This window comes from Rhincodon typus, unplaced genomic scaffold, assembly GCF_021869965.1.
Source record: "Rhincodon typus isolate 14 unplaced genomic scaffold, sRhiTyp1.1 hic_rhity00002446, whole genome shotgun sequence".
In the NCBI taxonomy this organism is placed as follows: domain Eukaryota; kingdom Metazoa; phylum Chordata; class Chondrichthyes; order Orectolobiformes; family Rhincodontidae; genus Rhincodon; species Rhincodon typus.
Window position 1 is genome coordinate 1 of NW_025968084.1, and position 25,000 is coordinate 25,000.

The 25,000-nt window shown below is 36.8% G+C and overlaps 1 protein-coding gene across 2 annotated transcripts; it reads right to left on the reverse strand.

Moving 5' to 3' along the window:
• Positions 1–3,768: 3,768 nt before the first annotated feature.
• On the reverse strand, positions 3,769–18,391 carry LOC109936558 (disintegrin and metalloproteinase domain-containing protein 12-like). Of its 2 annotated transcripts, none has more exons than XM_048593186.1 (6): positions 18,210–18,391; positions 17,425–17,560; positions 15,452–15,539; positions 14,387–14,632; positions 10,782–10,897; positions 3,769–5,322 (listed from the first exon to the last, which is right to left on the reverse strand). In XM_048593186.1, exons 1-6 carry the CDS (start codon positions 18,220–18,222, stop codon positions 5,271–5,273), a joined length of 651 nt encoding a protein of 216 aa, XP_048449143.1. In that variant the 5' UTR covers positions 18,223–18,391; the 3' UTR covers positions 3,769–5,270. The 2 variants fall into 2 exon arrangements, with proteins under 2 accessions (XP_048449143.1, XP_048449142.1); XM_048593185.1 differs by having other exon boundaries at positions 14,387–14,635; positions 18,210–18,388.
• Positions 18,392–25,000: the final 6,609 nt, after the last annotated feature.

Genomic DNA, 25,000 nt, shown 5'->3' on the forward strand with positions numbered 1-25,000 from the left:
GGCCAAGGAGTGGCAGATAAAATTTAATTTAGAAAAATGTGAGGTGCTGCATTTTGGAAAGGCAAATCAAGGCAGGACTTATACATTTATTGGTAAGGTCCTGGTGGGTGTTGCTGAACAAAGAGACCTTGGAGTGCAGGTTGATATTTGCTTGAAACTGGAGGCAGATAGACAGGATAGTGAAGAAGGCATTTGGTATGCTTGCCTTTATTGGTCAGCGCATTGAGTATAGGTGTTGGGAGGTCATGTTGCAGCTGTACAGGACATTGGTTAGGGCACTTTTGGAATACTGGTCTCCTTCCTATAGGGAAATGTTGTGAAACTTGAAAGGGTTCAGAAAAAATTTACAAGAATGTTGCCAGGGTTGGAGGGTTTGAGCGATAGGGAAAGGCTTAATAGACTGGGGTTATTTTCCTTGGAGCGTTTGAGGTCGAGGAGTCACCTTAGAGAGGTTTGCAAAACATGAGGGGCATGGATAGGATAAATAGGCAAGGTCTTTTTCCTGGGGTGGGGTAGTCCAAAACTAGAGAGCACAGATTTAAGGTGAGAGGGGAAAGATTTAAAATGGACCTAAGGGGCAACTTTTTCACGCAGAGGGTGGTGCATGTATGGAATGAACTGCCAGAGGAAGTGATGGAGGCTGGTATAATTGCAACATTTAAAAGGCATTTGGATGGGTATATGAATAGGAAGGGTTTAGAGGGATATGGGCCAAATGCTGGCAAATGGGACTAGATTTATTTAGGATATCTGATCGGCATGGATGAGTTGGACTGAAGGGTTTCTTGCCGTGCTGTACATCTCAATGGCTCTATGACTAATGACATGTTGCGGGCCTTCTGGATTTTGGCCCTTGAGTGTTTCAATTTTTTTATGATTATTCTAATTTGCCAACATTCTTAATTTTCAATCCCAGGATTTTTTTAAATTAAAAAAAAAGCGGAAATACTCATTCCGTATCTTTGCTTGAGATAACTTCCCAGTATGATATACAATAAATGTTGGTCTAAACTTTTATAGCTAGAAATTGAATTTGGCCAGTCAGCACTTTTTTACTAAAAAGTTATTGCATGTATTTGAACTATATAGCAAACAACTAATTGCTTACTATATTTGTAACGTCAATTTTTTTGTAATACCACTAAGACAACAATGCATACCAATTTCTTTTTAAATGGTAGTGTACAAGATGTTTAATATCTGATTGCATAATGCACATTAACACAGTAGATCAAGAATACCATTTTTAGCAAAATGCCAAAATTACTGTTTTAGACCTGTGAACCCTTACATCTTTCTCTGTCTAATTCCAGCATGGTACAAGTGTCCTAGAAATGGCCAAATCCTTTAGCACAGAGGTATTTTACATTTTATTGATCACTTTTATTGATCCAGAAATTGATTAGTATCTTATTGACAGAACAATTATTTTAGATTTTTATCTAATGATGAACTGTTTATATTCTGTTCTACAGAATGTGATCAGTCTGCTTGAAGAGTATGGAAGACGAGAATTTACAAGATGAAGGAAGACTCTGGAAATACTCAGGAGACACTTGGGAGATTGTGAAGGTCAAAGGCAAAACTCATTCCACAAAATGCTGGAAATACTCAACAGTTAGGGAGCATCTGTGGAAACAGAGTTAACATTTCATCCTGAAACATTATCTCTATTTCTGTCAACAGATGCTGCCTATTTGCCTGAGTAATTTTTTCAGGTTTCCAGCATCTGCAATATTTTACTTCTGAATGAGTACTTCAGCCTAATCACTTTTTTACTCACTGACTAAATTCTGCTTTTCAAACTTGAAATCTTACTGGCAAAAATGATTATTATTGAAATGTCTGATTATTTTTCATAATCCCCTGTATTTTTTAGTGAGGACGCAAAGCCCTTTATTTTCCTACTGTTCTGACTGGGCTGCAAAATAGTTGTCTGTGATCATTTGATGGGAGTGCCATGTTTCTGTCTGTGTCATTCTGAATCAGGCTGGTATGAGGTTTGTAATGTGGTTTGGAATATGTGTACTTCCAAACAAGCCTTCAACTAGTGCTCCAACATTGATCAACAGTGCTTTTAAGCATATTTGCCAAGGCACTTCTCACAGTTGAGATGTATTACAAAGATATTTATGAGGCTCGTGTTTATACAATTAAGGATGGTTTTGGGTTTAAGTAGGAAGTAGAAAATACGATTAGAGAAAATTTTATTTAATAAAGTGCAGAGCAGATCATTGGCTGACAGACAAGTGGACATAAATGAAAACACAATTTCAAACAGATTATGGTCTTTTATATTGGATAGATTTGGTGACAGCATAACAGTTTTTTTATGATACATATGTGTGGACTAGGGCTCTTCTCTTTGTTTTACAACATTGACTAATCTGATGTGCACTTTCAACATATTTTGATTTTATTTCAGACTTGCAGCACTCGTAGCTTGCTTTTTATTTCTACTTTTCAGTCAATTCTGTAAAAAATTTACAAAGATCTAAGGATCTTATTTCAGAATTCAGTCCACAGAAAACTTAAAGGAGTTGAGTATTTTTTTCCATTTATGGATCAATATACTGAACGTAAAGGGCTGAGTTTCATTTGCGTTAAGATTTGTTCGATTGAGACTTGAAAGGCCCACACCTTCCTGATGTTCAAATGTCTTTAGTTATCTGCCCAAAGGTTGGTCTGACCCACAATACAGGTATCTCCACCACAAGTGGGTGTGTGTGAGTGTGTGTGTGTGCGGGTGAGTGTGGTGTGTGCGGTTGAGTGTGTGGGTGAGTGTGGGTGCGTGTGAGTGTGAATGAATGTGTGTGTGTGAGTGGGTGTGTGTGAGTGGGTTGTAAGTCCACTGCAGCTAAAACAATTATTGGACCTCATGCTGTTGGCATCAATCTGGTTCATGTCAGCCAAATGAGACAATGGCCATCACCACTAAGGTATCCTAGTTGCTGTGGCAACATTCACTTTTACATGCACATTGCAATCTGGAAATAGGAATGGTGATGGTGGAAGCTCTTACACTTTTTTTGGTCATATGGCTGACCAGGAATCTCTCCCACTCTTACTGCCTGCCAATGGTGTGCTGGAAGGATTGCAGAGTGACGCTGCACGTTTGGCCCTATTATGAATGCACTTCTCCTGACCATTCAAGTCATGGATTGAGGCTTGAATCCAGAGATTCTGGCTCAAAGTCAGGAACACTACCCATTGCATCAGAAAACCTCCTTATGCACCATCAAGTAGCTGAAACTAATGATGATGTATCATTTAAGTAATGATACAGAACAACTTGCTTCCCCAAAGTGGACTGTATTCCACTTGTCCTGAGATTGGTTTAAAATCTTATTTTGCCATTAGATTATTAAGGTTGTTTGAGAGTCAAAATAAAAGGGATAGTGTTGGTTATGAACAACATCTTCCTATTCCAGCTATTTATTAAGTAGACTTTTATGAATAAACAAAATTGAAACATCCTTGGCTTGCACCAGTGTCTTGCAAGAGGATAATTCCAAATACAATTTAAAGAACAATAAGGTTGTTGACCTCAAATAATTATGTGACATAGAAAATTTAATGTATATTTCATGAATATAAGACATATGGAAGGAAAGCTTCTTATGTTTCCTCTTTTCTAGCTAATATTGTTATAATTTCACACAGATAGCTGATTCAATGCAAACTCTTTATTTTGATATAAATGTAGTAGTGTGATCTGAAAGAATTAAAGCTTGATGATGCACAAAATAACTACTGACACAAAGGGAATTATTTGAACACCAAGTTTAGTGAATAATGGACTGTTCACAAGCATAATCTTGAATCAATGGCAGAGGAAAACAAACTGTGGAAGTGTTTCCCTGTAAAACCTAAAATACACATCAAATTTGAACTAGCTTAAATGGAATGTTACATACATTTCATTTAACAAAAAGAGCTCTGAGTGGCTAGCTGACCTTCTAGTATATGTAAATGCTACAAAAATGTGAGTATAGTTTAATCAATAAACTAGAGACACTAATAACAAGTTTGGAATCTTTAAAAATCATTTTACAAAATGGTTGACCTGAAAAGAAAACAATGCAGTGATTTGATTTTTGATGAATTCTGTGAATCAATCCAATCTGTGCTGAATTTCCTCATCCCAATCTGATTTATTTTAATTCCTGCTGTTTAAGAATAATAGCACATTGTGTTTATTCGTGCCCTAGTAACTTTAGAGCAATACATTTATTCTACTTAGTTGCAATTAAGTGGAATTTTTTTCACTGAAAATGATCACAATTATGACACTCAGAGAAATTTTCCTTTAAGAAAATTCAGCTACTGTAAAAGTGTCCACCACAGTGCACTGCATTGTAATAAATATTCAACATAAATTAATAATTTACACGTACCTGAGCAAGTACACAGCACCATAAGGAGCCACAGCACCAAAAACAGGAGCTCAGAATCCCTTTATCTATCAGTTCTGTAATAGTACACAAAATATGTTAAGCACCAACTAATTTTATCACAACCTTTAGTGGTGTGAGCTTACCTCTTATTTACAGTATAAGAATGCATTTCAAACAATTGATCAATCACTATTAACATATTTAGCACTTCTGTTAAATTAAAATGCCTAATCATGTGGTTTCTTAAGTCATACAAAATTTGATTGATTTTACAAGTGCCGTGTATGGCCCTCTGTCATACAACCCATAAAATGAGTGGATCTGATGGCATAGTACACAAGGGCATTGTGTCCATGTGATCTCTTGCTTATACATTGAAGGCACTGATATATTTTGGTGTGTTTACTGTCTAAATACATTGCTTTGATGGCATATTTGTTTAAAAAATGGAATAAAATGCATCTTTAGTGTGGAAGCAGATGGTACACCATAAAAACCCAGTGATGTGGTACAATGAAGCCACTATGGCATGTTGCTAAGATTCTTTGTGGTAACATGAGATATTAATGATAGGAGAGTGACAGGACCACTTCCTTCGTATAAAAGACTGAAGTACCAGCATCTCTCAACTATATGCATATAAAGTTTATTTCTTGTCTAGTTGGGATTAAAGGAATAGCTTGGTAGACACCAGTACCTTGCTATTCATTGCTCATGCCAGTCAAGAAATGCTAGCACAGAAATGGATACAAAGAAGAACAGTTCCTATTTGCAATGCTGGTTAATAAGAGGACTAACTCCATTTAGAATTCTCATATAGTGCAAACATGTTTGGTCAGTTGCTGGCAGGTAAATTCTTTTTGTCATTCGATGTCAACATCGTCGGTTAATCTTATTGTGCTGCTGAGGCTTCTTGGGTGCTGGTCTGAAATAAAGAAGATGATAACAAATTAAGTTAGAGCTAATCACAGTTTCTTCATGAATCTGTTTAATCCTCAAGCTTTGTTCAGTAGACTTCATTTATACTTGATAAACATTATTCTTTCCGCTATTTTAATATAACCTTTAATCTAGCATAAATGGGCTGGTTATGCCAACAAAACAGTAGCTTGCATTTACAAAGTGCTTTTCACATCATTAGATGTTATAATGCAATGCACAAGAATAGAATCAGACACTGAGGCAACAAAAATGATATTCAAGTAACCTGGTTAAAGGTGTAGGTTCTAATAAATAGCATCTTGGAAGAAGAGAATTCTGTAGATAGGTTTATTGAAGGAATTCCAGAAAACTAGGCCTGGATGGCTAAAGGCACAACCACTGAAGGTGGTTGAAAAAAAAATGGGGAATGTTCAAATGGCCAAAGTTCCAAGAATTTTGAGTGCCCCAGAGGGTTGTAGGGTTGGGGCAGGTTACGGGGATATAGAGGATGCAGTGATGAAGTGAACACAAGATGAAAATTTAAAGTCACTGGGCTTGATCTGTCCAACAACAGTTGAGATCTCCTAAATATGCAAGCAACAACAATTTACAGTCAGGTGTGATTGGTCATGGGATTCCTCAACAGTGACTTCAGAATCCATGATGTCTCATGGTTTCAGGTTAAACACAGACATAGAGACCATGAGACAATACAACCATCATCTTCCCATAACTGGTGAAGCTTTATTCCCTCATACTGAACATCATTTAGAGGGAATATTGACAGTTGTATAAACACAGAATGCACTTTGGGTGGGAGTAGCTCAGTATGGCCCACAAAGTGCTGTTGGCCATCAGCAGGTACCGCGCGGAATCACATTTAGCTGTGTTTCATTTGGGAGTAATCTAGTTTATGAGTCAAAAGATTCTGGATTCAGATACAACTCCAGGGATGTGAACTCAAAAATCTAGCAACGCTGAGGGAGTCATTGTCAAGGATGCTGTTAGTTGGATGGGATATCGAAACAAGGCCTATATAATTTTTCAGGTAAATTCAATGATTGAAGATGAGCAGGAGAATCGTATCTGATTTCTTGACCAAGAAACATTCTTGGGCGAACATCACAAGACAGAACATCCCATCACTGTCACATTGCTGTGTTCAAATTGGTCGCCACATTTGCTATATTTCAAAAATATTTCCAAAGAGCTTTAAGGCTGATGAATGCTCTGAGATTGTGAAGGGTGCTATATAGATGCTGGTCTTTTTTTATCTGCAAAAATTTGATTGTATTGTCCAACACACCCCTCTCTGCTCCATCGCAATCATACCAGGTGACCAGCCTTAATTCTTTGAGAAGTGTGAAGAACATATCAAGAACATATCCTTTGGTCTAAACAGTATATTGAAACTTCAAGACTCTTCCTTGCTTACCAGTTGCTTCCAAACCTTCCTACACAAGTAATTTATATCCCCAAAGGGGCTAACTGCAGTGTTACAGATTCACTAATTCCATTACTTAGCTATGGAAGGACAAACTTTTATCGGTTGTTTTTACACACTAACACTTTATCATTACTTTAGGTCTGTTTAGCAGCTTCTCAATGTGCAAGTTTTCATTTCCTACACTTTCAAGCAGACAGGATGAACATCACATTCTCCATAATTACAGAGCCCAGCCTTTCAGTGCAGAAGATAAGGTTAAAGTGTTTACAACCACATTCAGTGAAAACTGCTGATTGAGTTAGGTTTCTCCTGAGGTGGCCAACATCTTCAACCAATACAATTAAATCCATGTGACATCAACAAACAGCTAACTCTGTTGTATGCAGAAAAAGCCAAGGGGAACCTACAACACCTTGGTAGCAGTGTTGAAGACTTACAATTCTGGGTACAAAAAGTGGAACAAATCTGAATTGGGCAAAAAATTTCCTATCAATTTTTACCAAGCCATTAACAAAGTGGCACAGCCCACCGAATAACTACTCCATGAATCCATAGCTTGGATTTTGCTAGGACTACTCATCTCTTGGCCTCGTTACTACCTCAATCCAAACATGGACATGAACCGCAATCCAAAGTGAAAGTCCTTGACATCAAGGCAGCATTTGATTAAGTGTGGCACCATGGAGACCCAGTAAAACTGAAATCAATGATAATGACAGGAGTACAGTGAAGTGCGTACAATGTCACCAACACATGGCGCAATCTTAGGTACAAAGTGCCTAGGTAGAAATCTTGGGTACAAAAAATAGAGAAATAAGAAAAACTGAAGTCAATGGTAATGTGTCATTGATAAACACATTTTTTGATTGAGTCATGTTTATGGTTTTTGAAGGCTGATCATCTCAGACCAAGAAAATTGCTGAAGGAATTCCACAGCACAGTATTCTTGGTGAATTTATCTTTAGCTATTTCTCTCTATTAGACTTTATTCTCCATTTAAAGATTTGAATTAGGGCTGTTCATTGATAATTGTTTGCACATTCAGAATGCCTTAGGTAATGAAGACATATATGCTTGTATGCAGCAAGATCTGGGGATCATTGAGGCTTAGACTAATAAATGACAAATAATATTTATGCCACGTAACTCTAGACAATGATCATCTCATACAAGAGAGCCCCTAACCACTGTCTCCTGACATTCAATTGCATTACCACTGTCTTGACCCCACCAATGGAATTTTGAGGGCTATTATTGACCAGAAATTTAACTGGATCAGTTAACTGGATTAACTGGATGTAATACTGGATGCAAGACAGCCCACAGCAGGAGTAGGTGCAGAGGAGATTCCCCAGAATGTTGCCTAGGTTGGGGCATTTCAGTTACGAAGTGATACTGGATAGGTTGGGATTATTTTCCTTAGAGCAGAAAAGGCTGAGGGGGACCCTGGTTGAGGATTATGAAGAATATAAATAGGTTAGATAGGTAGAAATTTTCCCCCTTAGTTGAAGGATCAATAACCTAGGGGGTGGGGTTGTCACAGATTTAAAGTATAGGGCAGAAGGTTTAGAGGGGATTTAAGGAAGACTTCTTTCGTCCAGAGGGTGGTGAGTATCTGGAACATGCTACTCAAAAGGGTGGTAGAGGTCAGCCCCTTCATAACATTTAAGAAGTATTTAGACGATCATTTGAAGTGCCACAGCGTACATGGCTGTGGACCAACTGCTCGAAATGGGACTAGAATAAGTCAGTGCTTGACAACAAGGTGGGATTTATGGGCCAAACGGTCTCTTTCGCTACTATATGCTCGAAGTCATCAAAGCTTCTTCAATAGTATCTCCCAAACTAATAGCTTCCACCACCTTGAAAGATAACGGCAGCAGTCTGTTTCTATCCTCTGCTCCATACCTTTATAATTTTACACACCTCTATCAAATCACATCATTTACTAGAATCAGAGTACGTAATCTAAATTATTTAGCATTAATCTATTAAAACTAAACTGTTTCTAGCTATCTAATAGCATTTTCTATTTATTAGACTTGCCCTTGTATGGTTGGATTTTTAAATGTTTGAATGGCGGGCTTCTACAAGTGCAAGCTGGTAACAGAACATTGAAGGGCCTGAGTGAATAGAACAAGCAAATATGTACCTCCCTAACTAATCAAAATGAAGGTTTGTTAAAAAGAAAAGTGCAAAGACATAGAGTGTAAATTAGACTTGGTAATTTCCATATAAAATGAAGCATTGAAAGAGAAATAAGGAAGTAGATAAGGCTAGATTGAGCGAGCAGAAAGGAAAGAAAAAAGTCAATATTTTACATTATTTTTAATCTCTAGGAAAACAATTAATGCTTGAAAGAAACAAAATGTACACCTGTACTAGTGAAATCTTATTGCACGCAGGAACAGTAATGTCACACCATTTAAGGCAAGTCATCAGGGAGGCAGATAGCTTGGTATGGCTTTCACAAAATTAATAGCAAATGAGTACAACTTAGTGAGCAAATTCTAGATATTCATACAGCTGACCTGAACTGAAAATGCCACAGCATGTGTACCTAAATAACAGGGAGTGCCTTCAGCTTCACTGTTATTTTGAAAACAATATTTGGATCATTGGACAGCTCAGTCGATAAGACAATTTACAGAATATTTTAAGGAGGATTGCAAGGTATTGAGGTTTAGGGAGAGAGTTTTAGGCCTTCAGGTTTAGATATCTCAAAAGATGGACAAAAGTAGTGGGGCAAAGCAAAGTAGGGTATACAAAAAGCCCTAGTTTGGAAGAATGCAGATTTCATTGGGGTTGTTGTGCTGAGATGGAAAGGAAATAGGAAATTACCTCAATATTTTAGCTTTTTAACAACATGGATTCGAGTTGTTAACACTTTTTAATGAATGAAATAATATGTATTTATTGTTAACTTACTTTGAATACACAAGATATAACAAAGCTAATGAATGATAATGCGATATTCAAGATCTGTCTTCAGAATGCATGTTGTATTTTCAGATTTCAAATACAATTTTTCACATTTCTCTATTTTAAGATTAACAGCAAAAGGAGTACTCAATATAGCTTCAAACGCTCACATAGAATAGGCAGAATGGAAAATAATGTTTCTTTGAAATCTAAATTAATTAGTGTTTTCTGCTGCAGTATTCTTTTTGCCTTTTGTTTCTTTTGAACTATAATGCTCATTGAATCTTAACTAATCCTCATCTTCATTAAGTAGTCCTAATTCATCAATGAAATGCTTTGTTATCAAGCTTTAATTAAGTATAACCTTTTACGATACAGAAACAGGCCAGTGTTTCAGTGTGCTGTGCTCTTCAGCAGGAAGGCACAAGGTCATGTTACAATACAAATTTTTAATTTTGGTTGTGTCAGGTGGATGTCAAGTAGGGTCTACATGCTTCCTCACAGAGGATAATGCAAAATTGACAAGAAAGTCAATGTAATGATCATCCCAAGAAAGCTCAAAAGCAGGTATTTATGAGCCTCTTGACTGGACAAATGTTTTGAGATAGCAGGAGAACCAAGGTGGGAGGGATGAGAGAAAATAATTCTTTTGATGTGCATCACGCAGAGAAACCAGTCTTTGAAATGAACACTACAAACAAATTCTGATAAAATAAAAACAAGTAAATTAATCTACAATTCATATCTTTGTACATATGAATTTCATTAATGTCTGAGAGCTTCACCATTAGCTTTTATCAGATATTCAATTTTGGCTTCTGGTATGAGCCCATTCCCACCATACTTCACATTCACACCTATCATTAATTGTTTCAGTAAATATACAAGGATTTGAGGATTCCGAAGTCTTTCAGAATTTCATGAGCATGGTCTTAGCTTTCTGGAAGTACAGAAAATCTGTGCAATGCTTGTTAGCATAGTTAGGGAGCATGTATTCTTGCTTTTGACTATGAAATCTAAATCAGTTAGGCTGGTTTTTTAATGATTTCTTTCACTCACTGTCAAGTAAAAACTAAATTGTACAAAAAACTCACCTGACAGGCTTGATCTGGACCTCAGGGTGCTGTATGAAGGGAGCATTCAGTTGTGATGGCCTGTTTATAGGATTTGCTGGCAGAGGTTTCTTTGGAGGACTGCGCATTGAAGGACCCTGCAATGAACATGAACAACATAATGCCTGTTAATTGAGATTTCAGTAAATCAGACTGACCAGGTAGAGGAGCAAATAAATACCCACATTGTTCATAAATATACGATTATATATATGCTACAATTTCTTGCTTTTCCTGACTGCTGTTGCATGAGAAGACACTGATGAAGTAATTGAAAGAGACACAAAATGATGGAAGAGGTTTCAGAAAGAAGGAGCTTCAATGCCATAGAGGATTTTAAAATGAAAATTAAATTTTAAAATTTAAGCATTGGTCAATTGGAAGCAGAAGTGAATGCTGGGTGATGGGTGCAGAGATGTGGTGCAAGTAATAACATGGGCAGCAGGATGGTGGATGAGCTCAGGTTTATGCAACACGGGAGGCAGTGCAGGACAGCATTAGAGTAAACAGGCCTGGAGTAACATAAAGGAGGGTTTCAGCAGCAGATTGATTAAAGAAGGAGAGAAGGCAGGTGGTAGTACAGCGGTGGAAGTAGATGCATTTCAATGAAAGGATGTGGGGTCGGACTCAGTTCAGGGTCAAACAGGACACTGAGATTACAAATAATTTGATCCAGTTTGACAAAGAGGCCAGCACGGGGTTGCATTGGTGGTTAAACAGAGTTTATGGTTCAATTACATTGTATGCTTTGCGAAAATGCTTAACTCAATTAATAGAGCAATATTTATATTACTTCAAACATGCCAAATGAATTTATTAGCTGCAGTATTGTAGAGAGTTAGAGCTTTTAAAACTTTGACGTATATCTGATTTTCTGTTTTTGAGTTATTTTGTTTGCCAAAAGGTGACAGTTCCAGATATATTATGGTCTTGGAATCAGATGTGGTTAACTGCCATTAATACAAATTGAGTCTTCTGCTGACTAATGACTATAATTGGGAGTGTAAATTGTACGTGCAATCTGTAAAATGTTCTATTTGCTGTTCATTTACAAAGTGGCAACATACTTAATAACAATAATTGCTTCATTCATTATGGTAAATAATAACCTTTTACAACTTTGGTTTAACAGGAAGAGATTTAACATATTAAGTCAGACAAAAAGAAAAATAGTAATTGCACATAAAAGACCACAAGCCATTTCCTTCCCCTTTCTCCACATGTAGTGGAATAAAATCCAATGTTATTTTCTAATAATATCAACTGTAATAAAAGTAAATATTAACAGGTCTATCAAACTCTGACAAAAGAGAAAAGATAAGTCATTATTTCATGGGTGAGTAAATGTTAACTAGGCATCTTTTCTCTTTTCATACGCTGACTACTATCCAGCAGGTTCTTTTTTTTTCAGATTTTAAGCATTTTCAGTTTTTCTTTCTTTTGAAAAGACCAAAATCATCTTGGATCTTTAGAAATATTCATAATTAATTGTATAGGTGGAAGTTCAAATGGAGACCCAAACATTAGGAATCAAAAGGCTGATGTTGCTATGGTAATATGGCATACAAGATTTTTTAATGATACTTCTGTGTAGAAGGCAATGGAATAATGCAGTTAGATGAAATTGTGCAATCATGTCACTCACTGATGCTACAAGTGCATTCTTAACATCATACATCATGCCAATACTGCATGGTAAAATTTATATATGATTTCACAATGATTATACAATTAGTGAACAAAGTAGCCTTCCAATGAGGCATGGTAGAAGAGTGCTTATGTTGGTGGACTACAGGCCTGGACTAATGATCTAGAGACATAAGCTGAACATTACTAGGGGTCATGAGCCTGCACTTGCTGGCACTGGGAGGAACATAGTGAATTTTCTACAGACAGCCTCCTGGGTGGCTGCCTCAGGGCCATCATTCAATGAAAGATGGAAAGTGGGGTTTGATGCTGCTGCTGAAGCCTTAGCAGCGCCACTAGCACAGAGAGGAGACTACTGAAGCAGGAAAGAAACTCTGGGGCCCACCAGATAAATTAAAAATTAAAGATTCAGGGGCCAAGAATGAGAGGAGAAACCCTTCAGGGGTGGGGAAATGGTCGGGCAGGGGGCAAGGAAGGCAGGTTCTTCGTCCCCCACCTTGGAGCATGGAGCCGCAGGTTCACATGATGCTGGCAGCAACTCACATGGTGGAGGGTTGCTCCAGCACTGGCAAAAGGCCAGGAACTGAGTAAAATAGTCCTTGAAGCAATACTTGCAATCTGCCACTGGGGAAATCCCCACCATCGGTGGCACTGCATTGGGAAGATGTCAACAAGGAGATCTCAGTAATATTAACCATAAAATTAGCAGATTTTTGTAAAAACAAATCTGATTTATAGATATCCTTTAAGGAAAGAGAATTACTGTCCTTACCCTTACCTATATGTGGCTCCAGATACACACAAATGTGATGGTCCAGCGCAAATAATTCAGATGTATTTGAGAAAGCAGCTCACTATCACCTTCTGAAGGTCAGTGAGGAATGAGCAATGCCTACATCCCATGAATTTATTAAGAAAAATCACAACTACTGTTGCTCAGGCATGCTTGTTGCTTTATGTTGCGCGAGCGATGCCTTTTCACATCTGAGTGTTTTTCAGCCTCCCTAAAATTGGTTTAGCGAATGCTGACAATTTTGTTTTCAGGTGTCACACGTCTGTATGAGATAAGCAGAGGTCAGAAATAGCTTTAGAAACTGTTAAGATCATCAGAGAGAGGAGCAGAATTTCAAGTTTCTTATTCCAAGCTGGTCATTGAACAAAAAATATTTCAGCAGCCTTTTCTCTTGCACTATCTTCCTTCTGTTTGTCACTCAAGACATTCTTGAAAACAGAGTAATTTGTTTTCTTCAAGCCATTTGTTTCAACTTCTCTCAAACACAACCACAGCTCAAAGATTGCAACAAAAACATTATGTAAAATGTTGAGCTGTCATTTTAAAGCAAAATGTGCACACCAGCCATAGAATATTCACATAACCTTTCTAAAATAAAGGTGATAAGAGCTGAAGATCTTTGGTGGGGCCGGTTAAGAATTTTCTTGAAGTTTCTCCTGTTCCATCACTACAATCTTGGCTCAGCTTGAACAGAAAATCTGGATGCTGTGAGTTACTATTGTTATCTCTACTTGGGCTGTTATGTCTATATGACTGGAAACAAGGTCTAGGAAATATGGCTTATGAATATTTATTTGCAAGATAACTTCATGACAAACAATAAGGAATGCATGACTTGTTTAGCAGTAATTAAATATTTAATCAACAGAACTGATTCATTTCCACAAAATAAATTGAAGTAACCTTTGTTGAACAATGATATAGTGAGCAACTAGAACAATAAGATGAATTGTATCTTTCCATATTTAAGACTGTTTTGCATAAACATTGATAGTCTGAATCATCACAATTTACTGTGAGAATGCTCAAAATCACTAGCAAATGTTGCTGAAACATCAGAGAAATAGCTCTTCTCAAATAATAGACTTGAATATTTCAGCATGTAGACTCAGTTTAAACCTCTGCAGTACACAGAATATTTGCATACCTGTGGATTTCTGAAGGAGGGGTTGGCTGGCAATGGTCTGCTTGGTACTCCTGAATTAGACGCCATACTGTGGTTCAGTGGGGGCAGGACCCGCTGAGGTGTCAGGGAAAAGTGCAAATTTGCTCTTGCAACTGAATTCGGCAATGGATTACTAATGTGAACTGGCTGATAGCGAGGTGGTCCTCGCACAGCTTGATCTCGCACATTATGGGGTGGAAATGAGCTGGTTGACTGCAGATTGTCTGTCTGCTGAAATAAATACACAACAAAAATTAACTGTAATAAAACGTTTGCTAAGAATATGTTAGTTAGCTATGATGTACACTGCTCCTGAGGCCTTATTTATCATGTTAAACTTTGCATTTAAAAACATTAATTAGCTATTGAACAAATCATTAATAGAAGATAAAAGAAAGACATGCATTTACCACTGGATATCCCAAAGTGTTTTCCAGTCATTGTGGAATACTTTTTGAAAGGGAGTCACTGTTGCTATGTAGGAAACACAGCAGCCGATATGCACACAGCATATTTTCCAAAAACCGCAATGCGGTAATGACTAAATAATAAAATATTGGCCTGGACACTGGGGATAACATGGCTGCTTTTCCTCAAATCTTGCCATAGAATCTGTTACACTTATGCAATTTATTTGGAGCCCTATATTAATATCTCACCTGAAAGACGGTGCTGTATCTGGGAACCTACAAGTCCTTTCTCTAGCCTATGCCTCCACTAGTCTGGTTTCCTCCTCATTAGAAATCTACCCCAGCCATTTCTAGCACCAATTGCAGCTATAATGCACCTTCCCATTAGGAGATCTAGTCAAGCTAGAATTGGTGTTAGTCTTGCAGAAACTTAGACTTCCTGTTGGGTTTGTAACCACTTACCAGGCAACACAGGATTGGGCTGTACACCTTAATCGTGGAGATAATCAAGCAACTAAATGATTCTCTGCTATTTATATCATTTCCATCCAGAGAGGGGTGATAGCACATCACATTCTCGCATCAGCTAATGGACCTGATCAGAAGGTTCGCTCAATAGATTTTTCTAATGACATACCTTGTGAATTTTGGCTTGTCTTTTGATGGGAGTTGTGTATGTACTACTAGATTGGCTTGGGGTTGATGATCTAGTCGGACCTACAGTCCTGTAGATAGGAACGGCAAAGATCTCAGTACAATTAATCTGCGCAAACTTAATATAATCAATTATGATTACAGTATTTGAAATCAACGATAACATAGACATGACAATCATAGCAGGATTCTTGGTCCATTTTCCTCCTACTTGCCCTGGGAAAATAATATCCAGTTTAACATCTCCATAGCTAGGTGGTCAAGATAAAGGCAGTTTTATTTTACAAATTGATCACTTTTTGATTGTCTCTTTACTATATTGTGCAGTCTACTAACTTAAAAACCACTGAGAAGTTAAACTTGACTTACTGTCACCAGAATTACAAGCTTGGAAACAGGCCACTTATTTTTATTTTCCTCTTGTTAGGATGCAATTGTATTTTGAAGGATTGGGGCAAGTAGTTTACTAGTATTTATAAGGGGAGTAAAAGTTTGAAGTAGTTCATTGACTTGCTTGAGTTGAAAATGAAGAATGAAAAATGAAAGGAGATCATACAGTAGGTTGGTGCTCTGTCTTTCCATATCAGGTGTCTAGCTTCAAATTGAGCCCAAATTTGATCTGAAAGATCTCAGAGTATTTCATTACTCAGAGAATACGCATGAAAAGATCCACTCTATAGACAAAGGGAAATTTCTCAATTTTTTACAGTTTTGATATCAATAACATCTAGAACTTCGGTCATGCCAATTAAATCAAAGTGTCAGAATGCACAGGCAGAAGATGTTTATAGAATAAAAATATACAAATGAAACCAAAATATGTTTTAACTACTTTAAAAGTTTATCTCTGAAATATTTTGCAATATTCTTGTAATAGGAGAGCACAAATTCATCAACTATTATTTACCAGCTAGCATTGCTCAGCAGCTTTTCCAATGCAGCACGATAGTAATCTTCAATTGCTTTGCTCATTGATAGTAAAATTTTTGCACTACATTTTTAATCACAAATAAATTTAAATGGATAAGTTAAACATTCCATGAATGAGTCAAATGAATTTTCTTCATATTGCTTCTAGTGCAACAAAATCCTTTTCCAAAAAAGAGTCCCACAGCATTTCAGATATTACCTCATCAAAACTTTTTAGAGCTGCACTGCCTACTTTTATATTCTATTCCTCTTGCAATAAACACTGATATTCTTTTTGCATTCTTAATCACTTGTTATGTCTGCAAATTAGTGATTTGTTATTTATGCATTGTTAATGAGAACACAGTTTTTGATAAAGATGTATACCATGTTATAGTCATTTGGGAAGTAAAGGTAAAATAGATACGTGATTTCACTTCTATGAAGGAATTTTTAGAAATAGGTCAAAGTTCATTTGAAACTGGATTCAACACATCAATTTGGCATCTAACAGGATGACTATGAAGTTAATTGATGAAGTATTTACAAAATATACTTTTATGACATACAGAAAAAACAGACTAGGGATGTTTCAGTACAGAATTAGGTTTCAGTTCAGAAGAATTAGATTTTCAGTACAGAATAACAGTTTCACTGTTGCAGATGGCCAGGTTAGTAAGTAAAATGCCTGAGTTGTGATAGTTTGTGTAGCAGTTTTTAAGTTGTTCAAACTGAAAAGAGGTTTAGCCCATCAAAACTGGAAATTCAGTTAAATACGAAATTAAAAAAAAATGAAGGTCTGCTGTGTTGTTCATGTTAAGATCTTCTTAAACTGTCTTATTTATTTCAACATATCGTTCTTCTTTTTCTTTTGTGTTCTTTTTTTAAAGACCCATTGGCAACCTCATGCTCTTGGACTAACTATCATGGTAACCAACTGCAAAAATTAAACTGACAATCTATCAAACCAAGTTTCATTCTACAATCTGACTTGTCCGGTATTACCGTTAGTAAAAACTGGTGGAAATACTTTTTGAAAGACTTTACCTTAACTTTTCAACTGTTGTTATTTTATGTGAGAACAGCAGCTGGAGCAATGTCTTCCGTTTGAAACACATTATCACCCCCGCAGTGATAAGACTCAAGACTGTAACTAGTATGCCCACAAACAGGCTATTACTTTCTGTAAAAAAGATTAGTAAATACAGATTCAATTTTGCCAGCAACATTGCCTTCAAAATAATTTCTACCTAATCACATAAAGGTTTAATCAACTAATGAATTTAGTTAATTGCTTCATTGATTATGTATTCCACCAATTTCTCAAGTTTTGATTCATGAATTTCCTCAAGGATTCTTTCAATTGACTGCTGTAACTGGAACATCCCCATAAATGTGGTTTCTTCTAATGTCACAGTGGCTCTTCGGTAACCTATCTTCACGCCCAATCAAATTTTCAGAGACCACATTCGATGCATATTTCAAGTAAAACATTTGTATTTTAGTAATAGATTAAAAAAAAAATCATAGCGAGCTCATGCTAAAAATGGTTTAAGCTATAAATGTTCATTTTATGCTGCATTGCTAGTTCCCCATACAAGAAGGGAGCTTACATGTTAACATTATGATTCTGTTAGCACAGTTAAATATATGAAATAGGTGTTTATTTCTAATATTACATTTTATATAATATTCATTGGCTAGTTTCTAAGATTATGTTTTATTATATTCAAGAAAAATGCTGGTGTACTTGTGTAGAAGAATCCAATATCAGATTGTGTCGACATGAATGTAATCCATTGCTATTGTGGGAATATACAGCCATTCCTCACCTTCAAGCCTCATGGGTCCACTGTCTATGCTCCCTCCTAACCCAGGTTTGTCACAATATGGAGGAGCCCAATCATGGTCACAGTGGCAGTTTTTATTGTTGTTGCAAACCTATTAATGCATAAAATTACTCGTAAGCAATTGTTAAAAGTTCAAGTGAAGAAAAAGCTTTATTTTTCTACTTTACTTATCAATTTAAGTGCAATACACATGAAGCTAGCCACCTTCATAAGTGATGCACCAAATGTTTCAGATTTTACATTTAGAACTAATAACTACACTTTGTCCAGATAGATCGATTGGTACATGTATTATATGGCATGGCAGTCTGCAATATATCAGGAAAGATCCTCCATCCAGCTGTTGGCCAGCTGTTCTCAATTGGAAGCGGCAATTTATATCTCTAACTAGGGAGTCAAAAAACCATCCAGAGTGCTTGTTCCTGAATGTCATGGGTGGAAAGGCAAGTTGTGAGCAGGATACAAACAGTTTATACAGAAATATTGATAAGTTAAGTAAGTGGGCAAAAAAAGTTGCCAAGTGGAGGATAATGTGGAAAAATATAAAGTTGTTCATTTTGGTAGGGAGAACAGGGTTATTATTTAATGGAGAAAAACTGCAGAAAGCTGCAACACAAAAAGACTTGGGGGCACTTGTGCATGAAACACAGAAAGCTAGAGCACAGGCACAGCAGGTAATCAGGAAGACTAATGGAATGCTGGCCCTTATTTCTAGGGGGTTACGGCATTAGAATAGGGAAGCCTTACTACAACTGTACAAGGTACTGGTGAGACCACATCTAGGGTACTGTGAGCAGTTTTGGTCCCTTTACTTAAAGAAAGATATAATTTCATTGGAGGCATTTCAGAGAAGGTTGACTAGGATGATCCTCCATTTGGAGGGAGTGTCTTACCAGCAGAAGCTAAATAGGTTAGGACTCTACTCACTGCAGTTTAGAAGAATGAGAGGTGATCTCATTGAAACATACAGGATTCTTAAGGGTTTTGACAGGGTAAATTTTGAGAGGATGTTTCCCCTTAATGGGAGAATCTAGGGCCAGATGAATTAGTCTCAGAATAAAGAGGTGCCAATTTGAGACTGAGATGAGGAATTTCTTCTCTGAGAGGGTTGTAAGTCTTTGGAACTCCATGCCACAGGCAGCTGTAGGAGCAGAGTCCTTGCGTATTTTTAAGACGAGGATGGTTAGATTCTTGATCAATATGGGAATCAAGACTTAGGTGAAAAACGCAGGAAAGTGGACACGAGGAACCAGCCATGATCCAACTAAATGGCAGAGCAGCCTCGAGGGGCTGAATTGTTTAATCCTGTTCCTAAATCTTATGATTTCTTTACGGTCTTTTAGTGACTTTTGCTGGAACTGTTGTAGCTAGTACATGAAGCCAGGAGAAACCTTGTTATGCTGTTCAAATAGTCAATTGCCACTATTCCAGTTCACCAATGAAAACTTATCCCTAAGCCAAGGGGTCAAGGGGCAGGTAGGCATGATTAAGCACTTCCAAAGTGCAGAGGAGAGAAAGACAGATTGAAGCTAGATTAGGCACCTTTTCTCAAGGACAATTCAGAGTGGATGATAAATGCTGGCTTTAGCACTAATGTCTGCATCTTGTGAATTAAAAAAAAAATTGGATGTGAATACTGGTGACCGAATCATACATGATTAATCCAATATGGTTCTCATTAGCCTGATCAACAGCAGTATTGACATAGGGTGGATACATGCCATGTCTCTATTTTTTCAATCACATAAAGCAACATAAAGGCAATGCTGTAAGGAAAACAAATTGTAATTGGTAGAAGAGCAGCAAGTATGAGAACATATGGAAATTGAGTTTGAGAAAGTACCTTTAAGCCAGATTCACGCAGAACCAATGGGTTATTATTCTGTCATGAGCCTCCTTCCTCTGCCAACCATTGATTCCCTATTCCAGGAACACTAAAAGGTTTATTTTCCCATTTTGTGTTCCTGGTGGGTAGCCTTGGCTGCTGCAAATGTATATCCAAAATTCAACTGCACGTTGTGCATAATTTTCCAATCTCATTTAAAGTGGTTGAAAAATCATATACAGTGCCAGCACTGCTGCTGGGCAAAGTTGCCCATTGGGGGAACATAAATCTTTGAGCAAATAGATCAATGTTGAGACCACATGAACACTGAATATCCCTGTTTCCCTCTAACTGTAATCTTTAAAGGGTTGCAGAGTGTTAGTGTAAATCTTTTACATTGCACATTAATGAACATCAGAAAGATTTTTGAGATATAGATCACTTAATAAGTAAACATTTTCTGTCTTCAAAAATATCATTTTGTCAATCACTCAAATTTAAATTCAGAAAACTTAAAAATTCCTACATTGATGGAATTGCCTAAAGAAAACAAAACGTGCTTACTGGTTACCTGAATCTCAAATTTGTGGGATTCACAAAAATCTTGTTAAGGTAAAGAATAAACAGATTAACAAAATGTAGCAATACTTCAGAACTGAAGTCAATTGATGGCACAATTTAGTGATTAAAAACCTCATCTGCAATTAATTATTTGAACAAGGAAAACTGAGCTTTTTTGTGTTGCACATTAAGTAATAATAAGAAAAGGCTCTATGCAATTGCTTTTAATGTCTGGAAAGGATATTACACAGATAGTGAAATTGCTTCTGCAGTCTTGATTTGTTTTGTTATGAAAAGATTTTATTGAAATTGTTATACACAGTAATTTCACGTTTTCTTCTGAATGATAATCTTATTGGGAATGTTAATGGGTCTAATTTTTAACTTGCTGCTCAAGCATAGAATTGACTGAGTTGGACAACCATTGAGTGTAGAAATTTCAACTCAGTTCTAAGTGGTTAACCTGTCATTCTGAAACTGATGTGCTTGTTCTTGAGTCCCCAACCAGAATGAACAGCCTCTTGCATCTCTCCCATAAAATCTTTAAGTATATTATGTATTTCAATTAGACCAAATTGCAGTCTTCTGAATTCTAGAAGTATAGGCATAGTCCATGTTTTAATCTCTCCTTACAGGTGCAGAAATGTGGATGGTTATTACACTTAATGATTCATTAAAAGAGCTGATTAGCTTCTGTAATACAAATAAACACAACTTTTGAACAATGTACTTAGATGATATTGTGACTTACATTGAATGCTGTGTATCTGAATAACTCTTAGGATACACCAAAACCCTTGCAAATACCAAGCAGATTTACTACATTTAAAATATCTCATACATCCATTGTAAAAGCACATTAGTTCAATGGGACATTTAAAATAGGGTTGAATAAGGGTTCATTAATATGAAACATTATTAGCACGCTATCATGAGGAATGCATTTGTAGACAATGCTTATAATTATATGAATTCTCATTTATCAGGATCACATGACAAAACTGGTGGAACAAGAATTTTACATACAAAAACAGTGTTACTATTAAACGCACACACACACTCTCTTTCCCCCCCTCACACACATACACTCTGTCACCACCCCTCTTCTCACACACTCACACACACACACACACACACGTGAATCAATGGGGTGAATTTGTATTTGCAGATACATTTTATTTTGTTCAAAAAGCACACAATTGATAGACAGTCAGTCAATATGGCATTGTATAAATTCCTACTTTGGAAATAAAACCAGTCTGACTCCAAACTAGAACACAAACAGATTCTAAACAAGGTCTCACACCTAACATGCATTGTCTGACCTAAAATATCACCTCTTCTTTACACTGATAAAACCTTTAGTTCTCTCAAGACCATAACTTGAAAGGAATTTGGGGATTTACATATACATATTAATCAATTAAAATCTTCTAACTGATTAAAGATTTAACAGCATCCTAGGTTTGTTTAGTACATCCTCATCAATTGTGTGAATCTGTGATCTTTTACTTATAATTTGTGTCTGATACTACTTCTCTCACTAATACCTGAAGAAGGACTGGGGCTCTAAAAGCTTGTGTTTTCAAATAAACCTGTTGGATTATAACCTGGTATCGTGTGATTTCTGATCTTGTCCACCCCAGTCCAACACTGCACCTCCACCTCATATTAAATGGTAGGTTTCAAATTTCCAGCAATGCTAATAAAACTACTTTCTTTGGGTAGAAAATACAATGTTGCATTTTTATAAAGGTAAAGCCTCTTTAAAAAAAAACTATTAGAAGAAACTACTAAAACTGATTTAAAAGTTTTAAAACAAATTGATAGGGATGAGGAATACACTACTCACGATAAATGAACTGTGGGACTTATGTGTACCCTTTTGGAAGACATTGCAAACAGTGTAAGGGACAGCACACTTTGCCTTTTTGGATTATAAACTGGAAATTGGATGTGAACACTGCTATGTAGCTAAAGGTACAAAGTGAGCTTTTGCAACTTGAAGATCAAGTGAGATTATGTGGTGTACACTTTAGCTATAAAAATTACGTTACATTTTGGAGCAGTGAGGTGGATTCTTTGTGAGACAGAGTGGTACCAGGATTCTTTGAGTCAGGAAAAACTACTTAACATCAGCCTTTGGATTGGTCCAACTGCATTTTGATACAGACTTGTGAGTGCAATGCATTCTAGAGACTAACAAAAGCCTGTGAACAACAGCACCTCTCACCCATTTTAAAGATAAAATTTGAAGACTGAAAGAAAGAATTCTAATACAAGAAAAGACCCAGCTCCACCTGATTGGCTATTAAATCAAAGACTGATCATCAAAATGCAGACAACATTGTATCATCCCTACCAAGAATCAAAAGAACTGTGAGAAATAATAGAGGTATCCATACTTCATAGCCTCCTGTCCTATCAAACAGTCTCCACTCCCAATTTAGAGGCACCATGAAGGTAAACTATATTCCTGCCTTACTCACTCAACCTGGAAGTTAGTTCCATACATTTATAACTTTTATAAACAAGTTCCTTTTGATGTGTATTCTAGATGTCCTAGATTTAACCTTTTACTTATGACCTCTCAAAAAATCTGTTACTCTACTCCAACCTTTTGCAAACTTAAAACACTTCTGTCATCACTCTATTATTTGTGTTGTTTTCAGGAAACAGAGAAGGAAGTTTTTCAAATCTTGCTCCGTCCTTTATTTTCTTCCTATCAGACCCAGTTTCAGTGAATCAACATTGTACAATCTCTGTTTTTTTTTATCTTGTACTCATCAAGACAATTTGCAAGAATACAAATTCAATGGAAACACCAACATTTATACTGCATGAGAGCACAACAGCTGATTGATTGGCAAGTAGACCTTGATTGGTATATGAGTTGTTATGGAGCACACACCAATTAGGATGATTGACAGTTATCTGCTAGGCTTTGCGTAAACTTTAAACCATGTAGTTGACTTGTAAGGGCATGGCCTCGAGGAATTATTAAGCAAATGGTTGTCACCTATTTTGTTGAGTGCATGTACATTCTAACTGCAAAGAACAGTCTCCTGTGTATTAATAGATGTAGGTTGCAGCATATGCAATTATGCCACACTGTAAGCCTGACTGACAATCCTAAATTGGTTGCCATCATAGGTCTTTGCATTCTAACGATTATCCAGTAAAAGTGGTTCAATTGTATAATGTTGGACATGTGCCACAAGTTTTGCAAGCGAGTTGGGTATGGTCCAATTGATGAAGAGATATACCGTTTGATATAATCTGTCAGTTTTTGTGACGTACAGGAACAAAAACAAAGTTGCTGGAAAAGTTCAGCAGGTCTGGTAGCATCTGTGGAGGAGAAAACAGAGTTAACGTTTTGGGTCCTGCTGCCAGACCTGCTGAGCTTTTCCAGCAACTTTGTTTTTGTTCCTGATTTACAGCATCCGCAGTTCTTTTGGTTTTTATTTTGTGACATATAGTCTATATTCCTGGTTTCACACTGGTGCTGAAATTTATACACAATGTTACTCGTTGGTGTGATAGGCAGAATATCATTTTGGCTCATTGGCAGTATTTTGTTCGGGGTGAACACTTCTTGAGCTGCTGCTGCATTGTAGTTGTGTGAAACAACTAGCTCAACATGCCGCTCAAACATTGAGATACCTTATCCTTTCAGTATTATCTGAGATATACTGAATACTTTTCAAGAGCTAGGGTCACTGCTTTAGGGCTTTTCATGAGTTTGCACAATAGACAGTGAGAAATTATCTGATCAGGGTAGCATCATCCCACAGGATGGCTTTAATCTATTGATTTAAACATCGAGTTTGCATGGTGAACAAATGGCTTGGGTCCTATTTACATGATTGGTGATAAGGCCCATCCTGTAGTTTGTGGAGTGTGGGAATCACAGTGTGTATTGTGACCAGTGAAGGCAGATTAGCAGTAGATGTAGTAGAGAACACCCAGTGATTCTGCAATTGGACAACAGTTGCTGCATATTCCTGGGTGTTACATTGATAATGAATTCAGGACAGTCGTTAAGCTCACAATGTGGCACACTTGCATGTATTAGAAGACATATATATATATATATATATATATATATAAATATATAAATACACAGGGCCCTATTCTTTGTAGACAGAAAGAACATTTGCATGCATTGCATCTGTTTCAACTCAACAAAATAAATAACAACCATTCACTGGTTCATTTCGCAGGGAAAAGCCCTGACCAATCAGTCAATCTCCCTAAAATTGACTTAAAATTAAAGCGAAGTCTGCTAGTTAACTATCAATCATATATAACTGGTGCACTCTCCAAACAGAGTCCACTTGTCATGCAGTATAAAAGTTGGTTTTCACTACAAATTATTGATATTTTT